We start from the raw sequence: 20,446 nt of genomic DNA on the forward strand, positions 1-20,446 counted from the left end.
AGAAACTACTTTTGCTGGCTGCAGAGCCCTGGATGACGGGACCTTGTCTAAAATTGAGAGTTGGTCCTCACAGAAGTGAAATTAGAAATGCAATGTGCAATAGAAATTTGGAACTTGCTTATGCAAATAGCAGTTGATGCTAGATCAATTATTAAGTTTTTTTTTCTAAAATTTCTGTTGTTTTCTTATAAGGGTATGAGGGATTTGGCACAAAGGCAGCTGTATGGAATTAGATCATATGGGATTTCATTGAATGGTGGAACAAGCATGAAGGGCTTGAATGGTGTGCACTCCAATTCCAATGCTGCTGTGAATTGATGTGTTAAAATGCAACACTGAGTTGGGTAAACACGTCATTGTTATCATGGAAGATAAACAGTCACAAAGCAATACGTAGAACCTTTTCATGCAATTATCTGCCCTGAGGCACTTAAATTCACAGGAGTGAGCATGGAACAGAATTTGACGCTGAGCCACACAGGGAAAAGTATGAAAAGATGACCGAAAGACATGGAAGCATACGCTAATGGAGAAGGGTTGGGGTAGGGGCAAGAGGTTGATGGAGGGAATCCCACTGCTTGGGGTTGCATCATTGGAAGCACAGCTATGAATTAGCTTTTCTGATGAAGGATCTAGGCCCGAAATGTCAGCTTTTGAGCTCCTAAGATGCTGCTTGGCCTGCTGTGTTCATCCAGCTCCACACTTTGTTATCTATGAATTTGCACTCTCTTTTCCCTTATCAGCAGTAACACTTGACTGGAGTTGCAAGATACCATGGCACAACTTGGGTGCAGTCAAAGGGCTCAGTGTTGATCTGCAATGGATCTTGTGACTTTAGTAGCATCAGGAGTATGCAAAAGTCGTTAAGCTCATGTGGTCTTGCAAATGAAATGCCACCTATACAACCGTACCTTAACAATGCTGTCTTAAGTGATACTCAAATATGGGAATGGGTTTGGAAAGTGGGAGACAGGGGAAAGACTGCAGGACTGTGAATTCTAGAAGCTTCGTGGAATTGATACTGTGGATGGAGAGAAACTATTTCCTCTTGGGTTGGGGGGGTTTGATGCAAAACATGGGGGCAAAACTAAGAATGGAATGTTTGAGTTATAAGGAGGAGCTGGGACTTTTTTCACTGGAGTGTAGGAGTTGAGAGGTGACAATGTAGAGGTTTGTAAAATTATGAGAGGTTTAGGTAAGGTGAATAGCATGTGTCTTTTCTCTAGAGTGGGGGATTACAAGACTCGGCATAATTTTTACAGTGAAAGATTTAAAAACGATATGAGGGGCAAATGTTTTACGCAGAGTGGTTCGTGTGTGGAATGAACTTCCAGAGGAAGTGGTAGGTGTGGGTACAGTTACAACATTTAAAAACATTTAGATAAGTACATGAATAAGAAGGGTTTGGAGGGATATGGACCAAGCGCAGGCAAGTGGGACTAGTTTAGTTTGGAATTATGTTCGACATGGACTGCCTGGACCAAAGAGTCTGTTTCCATGCTGTATGACTCAGTGACTCTAGCTGAGAACGGCACCATTCAGGGATGATGTTTAAATGCATTTTATCACATAAAAGCTTGTGGAAATCTGGAATGTCATCAGTCAGAAAGCTGTTTGAGGATTGAATCAAAAATATCAAAATTAAAACTGGTTAGATTTTTGTTAAGGGTGTTGCGCAATGTTGGCAGCAAGATTTATAGATGGAGTCAAAGTACAGATCAGTCACAAACTAAGTAAATGCTGGAGAAGCCCGTTTCAATGGCCTACTCGTTTAGCTCTGAAGCTAACTTTGGGAACTGCAATGTAAAAACTTGTTGTTTCCTTGCCCCCTCCACTAGATCCTTATGAGTGTGAACGCCCAGCGATCGCTGCTCTCGCTCCCGCCCAGGTTGAAGAGGTTAGACTTTGATGATGCTGATGACCCTGATCTCCCCAAATCGAAGCGAGCTCGTGTCAGCCAGCTGTCTATACCAGCCTTATCTCCATGCCTTGGCTCACCATCCCCAACGCCCTCCTCTTCCGATGACAACACTGTGTCCCGCATTGGACCTTACCTCCTGCTGAATCTTACCGAGGCAAATAACTGTTACCGAGCCATTCACACCCACACGGAGCAGGATTACATCTGCAAGGTATGTCTATCAGTTTAACCGGGAAAGCAGGGTTTGCTTTCTGGGTAGATGGCAACTGTTTTGTGTACTGGCCAAATGACTGATTGGGAGCCTGGTCCTGTTCCTTGTGTCAGAGGCAGGTTCTTTACGTAGAGAGTTGTGAGAGCATGGAATGCGTTGCCAGCAGCAGTTGTGGAAGCAAGGTCATTGGGGTCATTTAAGAGACTGCTGGACATGCATATGGTCACAGAAATTTGAGGGTGCATACATGAGGATCAATGGTCGGCACAACATTGTGGGCTGAAGGGCCTGTTCTGTGCTGTGCTGTACTGTTCTATGTTCTATGTTCTATGTGGGAGGACCCCAGACTATAAAAGAGGGTAGGAGCAAGTGGGGGAGTATGGAAGGGCATCGGAGACGATTGACCCCAGCCAAAAGGAGGGGAGGGCACTTGGTGTCAGGGTCCCAGGCCATTCCAAGTTTTCAGGAGAGGATGGTGCTTTTCACAATGTTCGCTTCTCACTGTTGAAACCAACCCAATCTTTCAAGGCAGCTTCCAACCACTAACCACGCTGCCATGTGCATTTCTTGCAAATGGTCATTTCCTGTGCAATAGGTTCAACAAGTTCTCCGTCACCACTTCTGTCCTTTCCCTTGTCCTTTCATCATTTTCAAACAATGAACCCATTTCACGAACAAGACCACTGTCTGCTTGCTGCTTTCCCCTTTTCCCGATTCTTCCCAAATGGGAGAATGCACTGGGAGATAATCTTTCCACACTCTTTGTTCTCAGTGAGAAACTTGATGGGCAACATTACCATAGTGACCTCCCTTTACCTGGCAGCAAAGTCCCAAATCATTCAGATGTACAACCGTGTGTATGAGTCTGTGTGTAAACTGACACCAGACTCAACATTGCCTTGTGCCGCAGAACTGTCTCTCTCTATGAAGCATCAGGGGCTGACACTTGGGGATGGTGCAAATGGTTTCCAAAGGCCGAAAATCTAAACTGGGTAGCTATTTGAGCATAACCTTTTTTACATAGAACATAGAACATTACAGCACAGTACAGGCCCTTTGGCCCTCTGTTTGCCGACCTGTCATACCGATCTCAAGCCCATCTAACCTACACTATTCCATGTACGTCCAAATGCTTATCCAATGGTGACTTAAATGTACCTAAAGTTGGCGAATCTACTACCGTTGCAGGCAAAGCGTTCCATTCCCTTACTACTCTCTGCGTAAAGAAACCACCTCTGACATCTGTCCTATATCTTTCACCCCTCAATTTAAAGCTATGCCCCCTCGTGCTCGCTGTCACCATCCTAGGAAAAAGGCTCTCCCTATCCACCCTATCTAACCCTCTGATTATTTTATATGTTTCATTTAAGTCACCTCTCAACCTTCTCTCTAACGAAAACAGCCTCAAGTCCCTCAGCCTTTCCTTGTAAGACCTTCCCTCCATTCCAGTCAACATCCTAGTAAATCTCCTCTGCACCCTTTCCAAAGCTTTCACATCCTTCTTATAATGCGGTGACCAGAACTGTACGCAATACTCCAAGTGCGGCCGCACCAGAGTTTTGTACAGCTGCAGCATAACCTCTTGGTTCCGGAACTCGATCCCTCTATTAATAAAAGCTAAAACACTGTATGCCTTCTTAACAGCCCTGTCAACCTGGGTGGCAACTTTCAAGGATCTGTGTACATGGACACCGAGATCTCTCTGTTCATCCACACTACCAAGAATCTTACCATTAGCCCAGTACTTTGTCTTCCGGTTACTCCTACCAAAGTGCATCACCTCACACTTGTCTGCATTAAACTTCATTTGCCACCTCTCAGCCCAGCTCTGCAGCTTATCTATGTCTCTCTGCAACCTACATCATCCTTCGTCACTATCCACAACTCCACCGACCTTAGTACATTCTGCAAATTTACTAACCCATCCTTCTACGCCCTCATCCAGGTCATTTATAAAAATGACAAACAGCAATGGACCCAACACCGACCCTTGTGGTACACCACTAGTAACTGGTCTCCAGGATGAATATTTCCCATCAACTACCACCCTCTGTCTTCTTTCAGCAAGCCAATTTCCGATCCAAACTGCTATATCTCCCACCATCCCATTCCTCCGCATTTTGTACAATAGCCTACTGTGGGGAACCCTATCAAACGCCTTGCTGAAATCCATATACACCACATCAACTGGTTTACTCTCATCTACCTGTTTGGTTACCTTCATGACTTGTAATTTGTCCCTAGTTCTTGCCAATTTGGCTTCAGGCAGGATATGTGTTAATCCGGTAGAGGAGATGGTGCATGTGTACTGAAGTGTATTTTCAGCAGCTCAGACTCCAAGTGGAACAATTTCTATCCTTAACTTCTCTGTCTTTAACCTAAACCTAACCTCCTTTTTATGACCCAGTTGTTACCATCAGGCCTTTAGTCCATTTTGCAGACCAATATCTATATAATGAACTAGGCAGCTAAAAAACTTGCAGATTTTATAAGGGTTTTATTACAAATCAGTAGTTTACCACAGTTTCCACTTGATCCTTTCAGTATCCAGTAGTCCAGCCATCCATTAGGGGAAAAGGAAACCAAACCATCAAATTAACAAATCACCAAATTACAAACTCTCCCCATCTGGGGCAGTACAAGATCAGTTTCTTTTTAAGTATAAAAGGAACCAAATTACAAGTGAGAGATAATAGGAACTGCCAATACTGGAGAATCTGAGATAGCAAGGTGTAGAGCTGGATGAACACAGCAGGCCAAGGATCATCAGAGGAGCAGGAAAGCTGATGATTCAGGTCGAGACCCTTCTTAAGAAATGGGGAAGGGGGTTCTGAAATAAATAGGGAGAGAGCGGGAGGCAGATAGAAGATAAAGGAGAGGGTTGGTGGAGAGGAGACAGACTGGTCGAAGAGGCCGGGATGGAGCCAGTAAAGGTGACTGTAGGTAGGGAGGGAGGAGATAGGTCAGTCCAGGGAGGATGGACAGGTCAAGGGGCGGGATGAGGTTAGGAGGTGGGGGTGGGCCTTGAGGTGGGAGGAGGGGATAGGTGGGAGGAAGGGCAAGTTAGGGAGGCAGGGACCAGGAATAATGACCACCCAATTACACCTCCTGCCCACTTGGTAAGAATAACAAGTACCAAAGAGGTGGGGAAAAGAATAATCAAAATGGTGTTGGGCGGGGCGGGGTGAAATAATGCACTCCAGCCCTGATGGTGTCCACCTTTTAGAGCCCAAAATTTGGGCAGCACGGTGGCTCAGTGGTTAGCACTGCAGCCTCACAGCACCGGGGGCCCAGGTTTGATTCCACCCTCCGACAACTGTCTGTGTGGAGTCTGCACATTCTCCCTGTGTCCGCGTGGGTGTGCTCCAGTTTCCTCCCACAGCCCAAAGATGTGTAGGCTAGGTGGATTGGCCATGCTTAAATTGCCCATAGTGTTCAGGGATGTGTAGCTTAGGTGCATTATAGGGGGATGGGTCTGGGTGAAATGCTCCAAGGGTTGATGTGGGCTTGTTGGGACCACAGGCCAGTTTCCACATGTAGGGGTTCTATGATTCTAATTCTCTTTTGTTTGGTACACACTTCCAAATCACCATTTGAAAAATTAAACAATTAACACAAGCACTTCCTCCCAATGCAGCTCCAATAACCAAAATTAGGGTCAGGAAAATAGGACAGGATTTAATCGTGTTGGACTTTGTTTTTTTTGTATAGCCCATCCCTGGGATCACTAGTCAAAATAACAATCTCCACATGCCGTCCCCTGGGGGAATGGCAGCAGTAACAAAGGAGAAGGGTAGAGAAAGACTGGAGTTTTACATGAATGTGGAGTTGGAGGGGGAAACACTATGCACCACCCCTGTGGAGCCCACCTCTCTCTAATTGCAAAATTCTGGCTCCCTTTTTGCATCTATTGTTGAATCAACCCATTCAGAAATACCTCTGGAACAAATGGGACTTGAGACCAGGTCTCCTAACTCAGAGGTAGGCTCACCAGCACAGCACTGCAAGTGCCCACCTCCTAAATGCAAACCCTAATGTATATTGCCTGCTCTCAAAAAGTTCTGTTCAGAGTTGCATTTTCGACATGGTATTGTCAACAGTCCTACTACCTCTCTGTGTATCAGTGTGTTGTTTGATTTACACGCTGGTGATGAGCTTTGGGAAATTGTTGCTGTTGTTCTTCACTGGCTTTCCTCCTGCCTGCATTGTAGGTGTTTGCCATGAAACGTTACAGGGAGGTGATTGCCCCTTATGCCTGCCTCCCAGCTCACCCACACGTGGGTCAAATGGCTGAGGTGATCGCGGGAGACCGTAAGGCCTATGTCCTTTTCCAACGCGGCTATGGCGACATGCACTCGTACGTGCGGACGTGTAAGAGGCTTCGTGAGGAGGAGGCTGCCAGTCTCTTCAGGCAGATGGCAGAGGCGGTGGCACACTGTCACCAACACGGGATTGTGCTCCGGGACCTCAAGCTGAGGAAATTCATCTTCGCCAACAGACAGAGGTGAGCACGGGGTTAAATGGCAGGGGCTCAGAGCTGTGTGACAAACACCTCCATAAACAACACTCTTGTGCTTCAGATATCTGTCTGTGAATGTATACATGTCAGTACCTCATTGTGTGTGTCTGTGTCTGTTTGTGTGTGTGTGTGTGTGTCTGTCTATGTTTGAGAGTGACTGTGTGTGTGTCTGTGTGCATGTGTCTGTCAGTGCCATTAACCTCATGGTCCTCAGTCTGCGCCCTCATGAGATGTAAAAGACATTATATTGAGGAGAAGCAGATTGGAATTCTCCCCACTAACCTAAGCCCATGACCAACGTCGCTATTTAAGCAAACTCATCAGTTTTTGTCATGTTGTAGTGTGTGGGATCTTCTTGCGCACAGCTTTTTTTGCTATGTTTCCCCACATTGCAGCAGTGTTGACAACTAACAGATGATGATAAGTAATTAATTGGCCATGAGGTGGCTTAGGATCTCCGGAAGGTGGGTGGAGACACATCCTTCCATTTCCAGTCAAGACTAGTGGAGCTGGAGATCTCCACTCACTGACTGCCAGCTCACAGCCAAGATGCAACAAACCTAGGCAAATTCAAACAAGCTTCCTGGTGGCTGTGCACCTTGTCCAAGGGATGATGCAAAAAGTCAAGGCCACACGCAATGAGGCACTGATATTCCTATCATTTAAAAAGCAATTGCTACAAATTTTGCCATGCTTTTCTGGTACATTTTAATAAAAATTAAATATAGTAGTCTTTGCAGAACAACAGAAAATGAATATTCGCCCGCTCTGGGGGTTTGCTTCTGTTACAACCGTTGAAGAGGTTTCAATTGTCTTGAGTAGGCATCTAACAGTACGGGTTCTCAATGAAACTTTCATTCTTCACCTTCAGGAACAAATTGAAGCTTGAAAACTTGGATGATGCCTGTGTCCTGAAGGGAGAGGACGATTCCTTAATGGACAAGCATGGTTGTCCTGCGTACGTGGGGCCAGAGATACTTAACACCAAGCAGTCGTATTCAGGGAGGGCTGCGGACGTCTGGAGCCTGGGAGTGGTTCTCTACACCATGCTGGTGGGCCGCTACCCTTTCCAGGACATGGAGCCAGCTGCCCTCTTCAGCAAGATCCGGCGAGGGCTGTACACGGTCCCGGACCACATTTCCCCGAAAGCCAAGTGCCTTATTCAGTGCATCTTACGACGGAATCCTGCAGAGAGGCTGACAGCCAGTGAGATCTTGGATCATCCCTGGTTCAATTCCAACTTCAGCATGACCTTCAGCAGCAGCTCAGGCCCATCGACTGACCAGTTGGTCCCTGATGGCTACAGGGAGGATGCAGATTTGTAGATTTTTGTTTTGTTGAAAACCATTTATAAAAAAGGAGATGTATTTTTGAAACGCTGATGGTCACGTTGTGCCTTCTCTGTGAATTGAACGATGACTTTGGCCTCTGCATCCTCACCTGTTGGAGTATTTTTTGAGGTGAAAGACTTTGGGGGGTGCCAGGTGCAGATTGTTCCCAGGGCTTTACTGTTGGGAGATGGTGCCTCACGCATCATGTGGCAGAAGCCTGGGGCGATGGACACCACTCATTGGTCAGTGTTTATGACAGCGGGTCTTCAGACAAGTGGGTTGCTGAATCCTGTTTGGGAAACTCCAAGTCCCTCCTGACAGTCAGCGTCTAGATGCTTTGAACACACACACACACACACCTGGGTGAAAATGAAAACAAACCTCTGGCCCACTTGTTTGCAGCTGGAGGTTACCAATAGCAATAAAAACACAACCAGGACTACCTCGGGATTGAGAGTCTATGACGGAGGTGAGCTGTCTTGAGGGAGGGAGCGTAGAAAGTTAGGGTAGCCTGGTCGGTGATACCGAATGAAACCTGTGAACCTCTGATCCATCATTCCACTGTTGGCCTAGTGAAGGGCTTGTAGCAGTGATGCTGTATGGATGGTTTTTGCCCAGTTTCCTGTGACCTCTCCTTCGACTGGGGACCAAAGGTGTTACTCATTGTTGGGTACGGAAGGAAGGGCTGTCACCTACTCAGCATGAACCTTGTGGTGATTGGGCAGAGTTTAGGGGTAACTCACCCACCCCTTGTTGCCTCTGTAAAGTAACACTCAACCTTCCCTGGTGAACCTGAAGGAGTGTGAGAACGGGACAGACTTTCCCACTTGAACTGAGAGCTCCTGGCCCAATCCCTTCATTGTACAAAAGCTGAAGGATCACTCTTGTTCTCTCTCCTCCGGAGGTGCTTTCAAGAAATGCATAAAGGTCAACAAGCACGGATTGAAGTCTTCTCCTCCTGTTTTTTCACTGTCATCTGATTGCATTCCTCCCCACCCCGGCAACATCCCCCACCCTTGCCCATACCCCTTTAGAACTCCCCTGAGCGGAGCATTGATCGAGAAGTGACTTGCTGTGTAAAACTCGGGTCGGGTAGTGTGAGGTCTGTCCCAACGAGATATTGTTGTTGGAAGGACCTTATGTGCATCACTCAATACTTGACAATGTTTAATCTCTCCTCAGTGTTTTCAGAGACAAAATAAATGGGTTTCATGGAATCCTGACTGATTTGAAGCATAGGATGACATGAAATTGATACTTGGCACTGGAAGGGTTAATCTTCAAATTCAGCCCTGCCATTTGTTGAAATAAAATGTCTGTATTTTTTTTTGTGCCAAAATCTCAGTGTATGCTTTAACCTGACAGTGTTAGACTGCACCCTTTGAAGACATTAGAGAAAGCCCCTTGTGTTTGCAGGCTCATGACTGTCTCTAACTGACAGCATTGAGACCACACAGTTAATGCCTGAATGTGACCCCTCTTAACTTACATGTGCCCTACACTCTGCTAAGTGTTAGGCCAATTGTGCAGTTAAGGGATCAATGCCTTAAGTTGAAGGGATCTAAATTAAATGGGGACTGTTCTTACTGGGACAAAGGTTTGGCCAGGCTTGGATTATGAGCATCACTAACCATGCCAGCATTTATTGCTATCCTTTAATTGCCCTGACCATTTTGCCAGGAAAGACTGACAGCAGCTAACTTGATGACTCCACAGCCATCAGTTGTTGTGCCTTCAATATCTGAGTAAAATTCTGTTTCCCACTTGTATTGCAACTTGGTGGAAATTGACCAGAGAAACAGGACTGGCTGAGTTATCACTCTTATCTGTAGCAGACACAGTTTCTCTTGTTGTATTGTACGGGACTGCATGGTACAGTTATGACAAGTTGATGTAAATATATTTGATAACGTTCAGCAATGCCAACACTACATTTGAGTTATTGTGTGTATGTACTGGTTGCATATTTGTTGATTTTCAATTAAAAACAATTGTATTTTTTGTGTGGTGTTAATTTTTTGAATCCCACATTTCCTGTTTCACATTTCTTCAGGGTATAGCATGGCAGTGTTGGGGATAAAGTAGTTGCTATAGCATTCCTCGGGAATAAATCATTCGACACTCAGTGCACAGTACCAAGAGGTAGATAGTTGAATTTGTGCACCATATAAAATGGGAAGTGGAAAATTGCCCAGGGCTGTCCTGTCACTGACAGCAGGTTAAATCTAGAACAAAGAACAATACAGCACAGGAACAGGCCATTCGGTCCCCCTAAGCCTGTGCCAACATATTTTGCCTTTCCACACTAAAACTAGCTTCATGTACAGGATCTGTATCCCTCTGTTCCCTTAGGAACACAACAGCCAATGTGCAGCTTGAATTCACATCTTTCATGTTATTAGACTGATGCACTGCCTAATGAGGCTAACTCAGCAGGCTACTGTTTCACTACTCTATCCTCAATCTTCACCAGAATGATGGAAGGTATTATTGCCAGTACTATCAAACACCTATACTCACTAATAACCCATTCACCAAGGCTCTGTTTGATTCCTGCCAGGCCTCACCAGCTTTGCTGTAGGTGTGCTCGCTTATTGGTCAGTGCTGGAGACCTGGATTTGGTTCCAGCCTTAGGTGACTGTAGGGTTTGTGCATTTTTCCTGTGCCTGTGAAAGTTTCCTCACACAGTCCAAAGATAAGCAGATGAGGTGAGATAACAAAGTGTAGTGCTGGATGAACTGCGACAACCTGCAGATGAGTTGGGTTATCCATGGTGAATTATCCCGTAGCGTCCAGGGAAGAGTAGGCTGGGTGTCATTGTAAATGCAGGGTTACAGTGAGAGGGTGGATCTGTGTAGGATGCTCTTTAAACGTTTGGTACAGACCTGATGGTCCAAATGGCCTTTTTCTGTACTGTTGGAATTCTATCGGCAAAAAAAATGAATTCCAGAGGCACGAAAGTCCATCAGAGCACCATTTATTGGAATGTGGCCTCTGGGAGGTAACCAGGTGCTCTGGTTTCCTCCCACAGTCCAAAGATGTGCAGGGTAGATGGATTAGCCAGGCTAAATTGCCCCATAGTATGTTCGGGGAGGTGTAGATTAGGTGGGTTATAGGGGGATGGGAGGTTTGGATGGGGTGTTCTAAGGGTTGATGTGGACTTGTTGGGCCGAAGGGCCTGTTTTAACACTGTAGGGATTCTAGTAAAATCTAGGCAGTGGAAGGCTCAGGAAAATTAAAAATGGTTGCAATGTTTTTGTTTGGTCAGTCAAGTCAGCTCCAAGACATCTCTGCAAGAGTTCCTTGGGATCACGTCTTAGACCCAGCCATCTTCAACGACCTACCTTCCATCATAACAGCAAAATTTGTTCAATTAATTATGTTTTTAGAGAAAAAATAACTGACAGGAGAGATGTGCTGCTAATCATGCCCCACTACAACACAATCACAGTGTTAATATAATTGTGGGAGTCTTTTACCAGCTGGACAGCTGCTGTGAAGTGCAGAGCGATGCCAACAGTGTGGCTCAATTCCCGCTTCAACTGAGGTTACCATGAAGGACTCTCATTCTCAACCTCTCCCCTCATCTGGGGTGTGCTAACTGTCCGGTTAAACCCCTACCAGTCATCTCTCACTAATGAGAGAGCAGCTCTATGGTCCAGTAGGACTGTTGCAACTTTACCTTGGTATAAAGGTGTTGAAACAATTATTTAATTAGACAACAATTGATTTTCTTGTATGCTACTATTTTAAATATGCTTTCACCAGGATACTTTAATGAGCTCAAAAAGATCTATTTATCATAAACAAGCAATCATTTGCAAAATTGGTTAGTAACTAATCTATAATTAAGGATTAGAACTTAGACAAACTTATTCTCACAACACAAACAGACTAAAGCGTGGCAAAGAGAGTATTTAAAAAAACAAACATTGGTGATATAAAGGATAAACTTTGATGAGTCCTCTAAAAACTATATACATTTTTGTGGATTCAGCTACATCTCTGACAACCGTAGACTGATAGAAAAATCTTCTGCACTAAGCTTTTGTTTGGTTGGAAATCCACTTAGACCTAGGACTTTGAATAGAGGTCACAACTTATCCTTTCCACATTGACAAAGGTGGTGCATTTTAATGAAAGTCTCCCAAATTCAATCAGGAGTGACAGAGCTTGCTGCAGCTTTTTCACTTTCATACTGTTGTTCTTTTCTCCACAAAGAGCTTACTAAATGCAGCAACTTTAATACTTGCTAATGGAGCTGGAATTGCCACAGCTCCTTGCTCTAGACTTGGCCCCAAAAGAATCCTTGTTAAAAGATTAATTCATTCAAAGGTTACTTGCCACAGAATTCCCAACACCTAACCTGTTCTTATAGCTACAGCATCCACGTGGCTGGCTCAATTCAGTTTCTAGCCAATGATAAAGGTGTCGAAGGTTTATGAGTGACAATGCCATTGAACGTTATGGGAGATGATTAGTTATTTCTCTTAATAACCAAAAAACCTACAGATGCTGTAAATTAGGAACAAAAACAGAAGTTGCTGGAAAAGCTCAGCAGGTCTGGCAGTATCTGTGAAGAAAATTCAGAGTTAATGCTTGCGGTCCAGTGACTCTTCCTGAGTGTCCTGCCAGACCTGCTGAGTTTTCCCAGCCACTTCTGTTTCTGTTCTAGATGTTTTTCTTGTTTGAGATGCAGTTGCCTGGTATTTATGTGGCATGGACATTACTTACATTATCAGTTTGTACTTTGTCCAGATCTTGCTGTATTTGGACATGGACAGCTTGAGTATCTGAGGAATCAGAAATTATGTTGAACATTGTGCAATTGTCCCATTTCTGACCTTATGATGGAGGGAAGGTCATTGATAAAGCAGCTAAAAATGGTCGGGCTTAAGAAATCTGAGGAGGTGAGGAACTCATGTGGGAGATATCCTGGAGCTGAAATGCTTGATCTCAAACAATTGCAACCATCCTTCTTTCTGCTAGATATGACTCCAACCAGTGGAGAGATTTCCCCCAACTCCCATTGACTTTCCAGTTTTGCCAGGACCCCTTGATACCACACTCAATCAAATGGTGTCTTGATGTAACTTTCTCCTTCCCTTTTGAGTTCACCTCTTTTGTTCACGTTTGTAACAAGGTTGTCATGAGCTTGGAGCTGAGCGGTGCCAATTTTAACATAACCATTCCAAATGGACTGCAGCTCACCACCGTGGGTGATTAGGGATAGGCAAAAAATGTGGGCCTTTCCTGCGACAGTAACAACCCCATAAACAAATAAAAAGTGCTCTCCACAACTCGCTGAACAAGAAAAGACAAATCAGTCAACAATTGCAATCTAAATTCAATAGATTATCACTTCCTTCTCACCCATATTTTTGGGCACACTTTTGATCTCGTCGTTATTAGTATAGCATCAAATATGACACTTGGGGGCCTTTAGCTCTGTTAAAGGTGCTATATAAATGCCCATTGTTAGGTGTACATTGGTCCATGGCAAAAAGAATTGATTAGGAAATGAATCTGAGATAACAAGGTGTAGAGTTGGATGAACACAGCAGGCCAAGCAGCATCAGAGGAGCAGGAAGGCTGATGTTTCAGGTCTAGACCCTTCAGAAATGGTATCAGAGAAAATGGGAACTGCAGATGCTGGAGAATCCAAGATAATAAAGTGTGGAGCTGGATGAACCCCGCCTCCCCCTCTCTCCCTATTTATTCCAGTTCCCTCTCCCCATCCCCCTCTCTGATGAAGGGTCTAGGCCCGAAACGTCAGCTTTTGTGCTCCTGAGATGCTGCTGGGTCTGCTGTGTTCATCCAGCTTCACACTTTGTTACCTTCAGAAATGGTTTGCCTGGCATTGCTTCCATCAAATAACTAAACCATTCTAATCCCTTAGAAAATCATCAAATATTAAAGCACAGAATGAAGCATTTGGGCCCATCTGCCTTTGTCAGCTCTTTGTCTTCACAAGCTGTATTGTGTTTTTAGCCACTTCGTAGTTTTTAGCAACTCACTAGGTTCGCAATTAATTCCCCATTAAACTCACACAGGTAGTACAGTAATTAAGTATTTTTATAACATTGCGACAAAAATTTTTGCTCCACCTTTCCTGCTCACTCAGGGAACAGTTTAAAGTCTTCAATCACATACCTTCAAGCAATCAGATGTAAAGTTTAACATTTATCTTATTTTCCCATTATTTTCTTTCTCATGCTCTAATCTCTTTATTTCCCTCTCTGTTACTGAATCGAATTTAATTCACTCAATTTCCTTCACTGCCTTCATTTCTCAATTCTGTAGTCTCCTGAATTAAACAGCCAGAGAGCCATGAATTGATACCTCAAGTGTGAACACTGTGCTGTTGTTGTGAGCTAGTATTTTACAAGTTTTACTGCAAAACCAGGGCAAAGAAAGTTTCACTAACACACTACAATACTGCCATCTGATGGTTATACGCAGTAGTGCAGAATAGCCAGTTGGTGTGCCAGAATTTAGTTAGCGTTTGGTGAATATAGAATAGAATCCCTACAGTGGGGAGACAGGCCATTCAGCCCTCCAAACAGCATCCCACCCAGTACAGCCACAATAGCCCACCTGGCCTGCACATCCCCAAACACTAGGGACAATTTAGCATAGCCAACCCATCTAACATGCACAGCTTGAGACTGTGGGAGAAATCCATGGCATCTAGCAGAAATCCACATAAATGCAGGGAGCACATGCAAACTCCACACAGCTAGTTACCCAATGGTAGGATTGAACCCACGTCCCAAAGCACTGTGAGGTAACAGTGCTAACCACTGAGCCAACAGGCCAACTATGGGCAGGCCTTAGCTAAAAATACACTAGTTATAGATTAACAAAAAATGGAAACGTGACAGCAAATCGTCTCTCATCCTTTGATTTAGAATATTGTAATCTGAAAAGCAAATTTTCATTTTTAAGTATCACCTTCTGTACTGTTCACGAATGAAAAAAATAGTGGACAAATAGGTAGATTAATACAGATAATGGATAGAGAAGTACATAATGTTTGCAAAGAATACTGAGATATGAGATCTTCTCATTCATTCTTTGGGTACTTCAATAGGGAATGATGGCTTACCTTATCTTGTTCTATAAGTTGATGGGCATGCTTTTGACTAGATTTAGGCAGTTTATTTCCTACTTGAGAGGCATCCAATGCAAAGAAAAATGCTATAATGTTTATCTTGACCCCGTCTCTCCCTAACTTTACTTTAAAGGAGTTAAAGGCTCCAATCTTCTCAAAACTCGCTGGCTCCTATCTCACATTGAAAGGGATTTTCATCTCTTTTAGATTGAGGGTAGTGAGAGTATTGAGTGTTCAGTGTTTTCCTGTCGAAACAAAACAAATGATATGAAAAACAACAGCAATGCTATTTTTTAAAAAAAGACTTCTCTGTCCTTCCAAGCACCCACTCCTCTGAAGTCTTGCCTTGCTTAACTTAGACTCTTTCACTTGCATATAATCTTGATTTATGGAACAGAATCTATTATTCCACCAATTTTGGATCACCATAGACATATAGCTACTTCTCAACCAGCTGCACTCAAGTAGCACCTGGCTGTAAATGTACCTCACTGAGGATTCTAAAGTAATTCTCCTTTTTAAATTGATAAACATGATTTTATTTAACATTAACTCTTTTAAAGAAGTAATTTCTGCTTTACACATCTTAAATGTGATACATCCTGTATCAATGCAGATTTCATTAGCACACTGAGTATAATGCTGTAGCTTTCCTGATTTCAGCTAAAGTAAAATGCTTCCTGATTGTATTGCTTCTTCTCCACTGAAGCTGGTAAAATTTCTGTCAGGGTTACAATACCATTAAAGTGTAGGCTGGACACATCTATGTTTTGAAATTACTAAAGGAACATTGCTGTAAAATTTGTCTCTGCCTGAATCATTACTGGATAACCTTTGAATATAGGATTTTAAACTGCAAGTTGTGTCCTCGTGTCAATTTAAGATGTTTTAAATCAAAGTGTCATAGTTGCCCAGTATAGTTGTGCTCCTGAGATGCTGCTTGGCCTGATGTGTTCATCCAGCTTCACAGTTTATTATCTTAGTTGCCCAGTATGTTGGTTAACTTAGTTAGCTGGATGGGTAATGTGGAGTGATGCTAATACTATAGGTTCAGTTCCTACACCTGCACAAGGGACTCTGCTCCTTAAGCTCTTTCTCCTAGTCTGATCCACAAGCTAAAGTGATAGCTATTTGTAATGAAGGATAGCTCTCCAGGACTATGGCAACATTACTTTTACCCTTCATACCACACCTCTTGAGTAGTTGGGACTTGAGTCTGGATCTCCTGGCTCAAAGGCAGGGATGCTACAAATGCACCTCAGAGCTCCCCATGCTGGCTTTGGGCTGAATAAAATATTTGGATGCATGTTTCCACTGCCGTTGGTATAAATCCAGATGTTCTGATTTATACAGAAATGGCCACACATCTTAGATCTGTATCTGACACACTAAGTTTCAGAAGTTTAGCAACTTAAAGGTGAGGGGATGGTGCAGTGGCATAATTGTTGGGCTGTTAATCTAGCAGCCCAGGTAATTCTTTGGGGATACAAGTTCAAATCCTGCCATGGTAGATAGTGACATTTAAATTCATTGCAAATCTGTGATTAAAATTCTGATGGTGACCATAAATCAATCGTTGATGTGCTTTATTTTTGAGGGGGAAAGCATTTGGTTCACGTGTGCATTTTGGAGGAGGAAACTGCAATCCTTATATGGCGTCGTCTTAAAGTGACTGTAGGCCCACAGCAATGCAGCTGATCACTAACTATCCCTTAAAATGGCCTCAGAAAGCCACTCAGTTCAAAGGGCAATTACAAATGATCAATAAAACGTGTTTGTGCACTTCCCCGTAGACCAGTGGTGTAGCGATATTATCTAGTAATACAGGGCTCTGGGCTAATGCTCTGTGGATATGGGTAGAAATCCCACCATGGCAGATGGTGAAAGTTGAATTCATTTAAAGTCTGAACTTGAGTTGAATGGTGGCCATTATCATCTTTGGTACATCTACTTTGCCAATCCCCTTTAGCATCATGAATACCTCAATTAGATTTCCTCTCATTTTTCTAAACTCCAGAAAGTATGGGTCTAAACTGCTCAATCTCTCTCTGTAAGATAAGCCTGTCATCTCTGAAATCAATCTGATGAATCTCCTCTGAATTTCTTTCAAGACAATTACATCCATCCTCAAGAAAAGGGACAAGATGGCACTCAGGATTGTAATGCCCGATAGGATAATGAGTTCAGCATTCAGATGGGAATTAAATAAATATTTGTTAGGGAAACAAAGTGCAAGGAAAGCACGGTGAGTGGGGCTAACTAAATTGTTCTTTGAAAGAGCTAGTGCAGACTCAGTAGGCTGAATAGCATCCTCTGTGCTGCACCATTCTATAATTTTAAATAGGCTATCCTTCATTAATAATCTAAAAACATGTTTACATTAGGCATTGTACTATAATGGTTACAAACTCAGTGTATCAATAATTATCAGATCAGGAACACTTGAGGGATCTTCAGAATCTGGAGGTGAGTTTGCTCGCTGAGCTGGAAGGTTAGTTTTCAGACGTTTCGTCACCATTCTAGGTAACATCATCAGTGAGCCTCCGATGAAGCACTGGTATTATGTCCCGCTTCGTTGGAGGCTCACTGATGATGTTACCTAGAATGGTGGCGAAATGTCTGAAAACTAACCTTCCAACTCAGCGAGCAAACTCACACCCAGAAACTCAACCTGAGCTACAAATCTTCTCAAAACTCGCTAGGACCTTCAGAATCTTTGATCATACCATGATAAATCACATTCATATATAGCAACCTGGGTCTGTAGGAATAGGCTGCAAAGTCCAGACACAGTGCTTCCTTTTGAATTACACAAAAACATGAGACAGTAATTCCCATTTGCAATCTCCATAGCATTGCCACGACCAATCTGATGACCAGTCATTCGACTCAACTTGCCAACCTTTTTAATAGTTCCTTTCTAATTGCCCTTTGAGCTGAGTGGATTTCTGAGGGTAGTTAGGGAACATCTGCACTCCTGTGGGTCTAAAGTCACACTTAGTCGAGACCAGGTAAGCTCATAATGTGCAGATTGTTGCTTCCTTCGAGGTTTGGCATTCTTGCAACTCTATCCTGATGAGTGCTGGGCAAAATGTTTCAATGACGTGTCTCTTCTTTCAGCGATTCTCAGGGTCTAAGCAGCCCCAAGACTACTTGTAAAACATTCTGATCCAAACATTATTTGATTTGATTTATTGTTGTCACACATAGATAAGTACAGTGAAAAGTTTTGTTTTGCGTGCTGTACAGGCAGATCATACCATGCAAGGACATACATATCATGGGGTCGTTCATACATATCATGGGGTGGTTCATACATATCATGGGATGGTTGAACAGAGTGAGGCATATATGCTTACGGCTGCACAGGAGATGTACAAAAGCAAGATCAACATCAGATTTTGCTATTATACACTTCCTGTGCAGCCGTAACTTTAAACACCATTGCATATTATTGAGTTACTCATACGTCAGAATCTTATTCCAGTAATATTATCATCACAGACACTGTGGTGTAATGAACAATATTGCTAGGCTGCTAGTCCAGTAGTCTCACTCTAATGCACTGGGGGGCATGAGTTCACTTTGTTTTATTCATTCACGGGATGCGGGCATCACTAAACTTGCCAGTATTTATTGTCCCCTCCCCAATTGCCCAGAGGGCAGTTAAAAGTCAACCATGTTGGTGTGGGCCTGGAGTTACATGTAGGCCAGACTTCCTCCCTGAAGGACATTAGTGAACTAGATTGACTTTTCCCCAACAATTGTCATTAGACTCTTAATTCCACCATCTGCGGTGGCAGAGTTTGAAGGCAGGTCCCCAAAATGTTACCTGGGTCTGTTAGAGTCACTTCCCAGGCCAATAATACCACGAGGTCATCACCACAACACAGGTCACATGCTGCTCATAAATCTGGAATATAAAGCTAGGCTCAGGTCTAACAACAATGAGAACTATGATTGACGTTTAAGAACTTCTGTGGGCTATGAATGCTCCTTTAGTGAGGGTAATCTGCTGTCCTTATCTGATCTGGTCTATCTGAGAGTCCAGACCCCCAGGAATGTGGTCTCCCCTTAACTACCCTCTGAAATGGTCCCAGCCACCCACTCAGATCAAGGGCAGTCAGAGATGGGCAGCAATTGGAAAACAAATTAGGGATGGGTAACAAATGGCTCAATTGTCAGTGACACCCACATCTTGTGAAAGGATGAAAAGCTAAACAAGAATCGAAAACAAAAAGATTTTCTTGCACCGAGAAAGTGATTGATTCTTCAAGTGGCGAGGGTTTTGATAGCTCTAGGCCAGGCCCTCTGACCATTGCCCCACTTATTTCTGTAATTTTCTGCGCAAAACCTAACCAGGTGAGCTGTTTGAACAGCAGCGGACCTCAGTACGGACAGAAATCAGGAGATTATTTGCACAGAACAACTGCTTGAACCGTTTAACGCCACCGAAACTGCTTCAGCAAGAAGTGCGATTGACAAAAGCAGGTCGAGTCATCCGCTCCAGCTGAGGGACAGCATAATCATCATGTCAGACGTAGCTCATCAACCAAGCTTGTGGTTAAATCAGTAACCACAGAACTGCACTCAGAGAACGGACAGCTGCTTGTGATCTTATGGAGATTCAAACAATATCAAACCACAGTAAGCAACTCAGCTTAGAATCACTATCGTATTGATGTTATCATCTCTCACTCTGGCCTGCACACTGCTGTCTCAGCTGATCAGATTTGTTTCAAATGAGCCTTCTTCAAATGGTATGACTAATCATGGTCCTTAGGGGACCAGACTGAGGCAATTGAGGGGCACTGGTCCCTAAGTGTGGCACAAGTTGAATGGACAGTGCCTCCATGAAGTGGCATCCAGCCCATATGGGGAATGACCCCAAATTGACTAACGGGTCATGCAGTCATGCAGCATGGAAGCAGAACCTTTGATCCAACTCTTCCACGTTGACCAACTTTCCCAAATTAAAATAGTCCCACTTATCTGCTCATATCCCTCTAAACCTTTCCTACTCATGTTCTTACCCAGGTGTCTTTTAAATGACAGATCAGTCTGCATCAGGTGCAAGCCAACTGAGATAACCCAGCTTCCTCCTTTTAATCAGGTAAGTTGCATTCATGTTGTAGCTTCACTCCCCTCTCCTCAACCCCTTCTAACCAAGTTGAACAATGACGTAACAACAGCTTGCGTTTGCATAGCACCTTTGATGTAGTCATGTTATGGGGGTGGGTTAACTTGGTTGACTGACATGGACTTCAATGACGCAGGTCTCAACTCTAGTTCATGGAAATCTGACTGCTTGCCTTGCCTAAGTGCTTGTGCAGTGGTGCTCCTCAAATTA

The 20,446-nt window shown here is 43.7% G+C and overlaps 1 protein-coding gene across 4 annotated transcripts in view; it reads left to right on the forward strand.

Moving 5' to 3' along the window:
* trib3 (tribbles pseudokinase 3) overlaps positions 1-9,983 on the forward strand; it is a 29,435-nt gene extending 19,452 nt beyond the window's left edge. For all 4 annotated transcript variants that reach the window (XM_048550328.2, XM_048550326.2, XM_048550329.2 and 1 more), the window contains 3 exons: positions 1,839-2,132; positions 6,344-6,636; positions 7,523-9,983. In XM_048550328.2, the coding sequence (XP_048406285.1) occupies positions 1,845-2,132; positions 6,344-6,636; positions 7,523-7,976 (1,035 nt within the window). In that variant the 5' untranslated portion in view covers positions 1,839-1,844 and the 3' untranslated portion in view covers positions 7,977-9,983. The remainder of the gene's footprint in view (positions 1-1,838; positions 2,133-6,343; positions 6,637-7,522) is intronic.
* Positions 9,984-20,446: the final 10,463 nt, after the last annotated feature.

The sequence above is a fragment of the Stegostoma tigrinum genome, chromosome 19, assembly GCF_030684315.1.
Source record: "Stegostoma tigrinum isolate sSteTig4 chromosome 19, sSteTig4.hap1, whole genome shotgun sequence".
Lineage (NCBI taxonomy): Eukaryota > Metazoa > Chordata > Chondrichthyes > Orectolobiformes > Stegostomatidae > Stegostoma > Stegostoma tigrinum.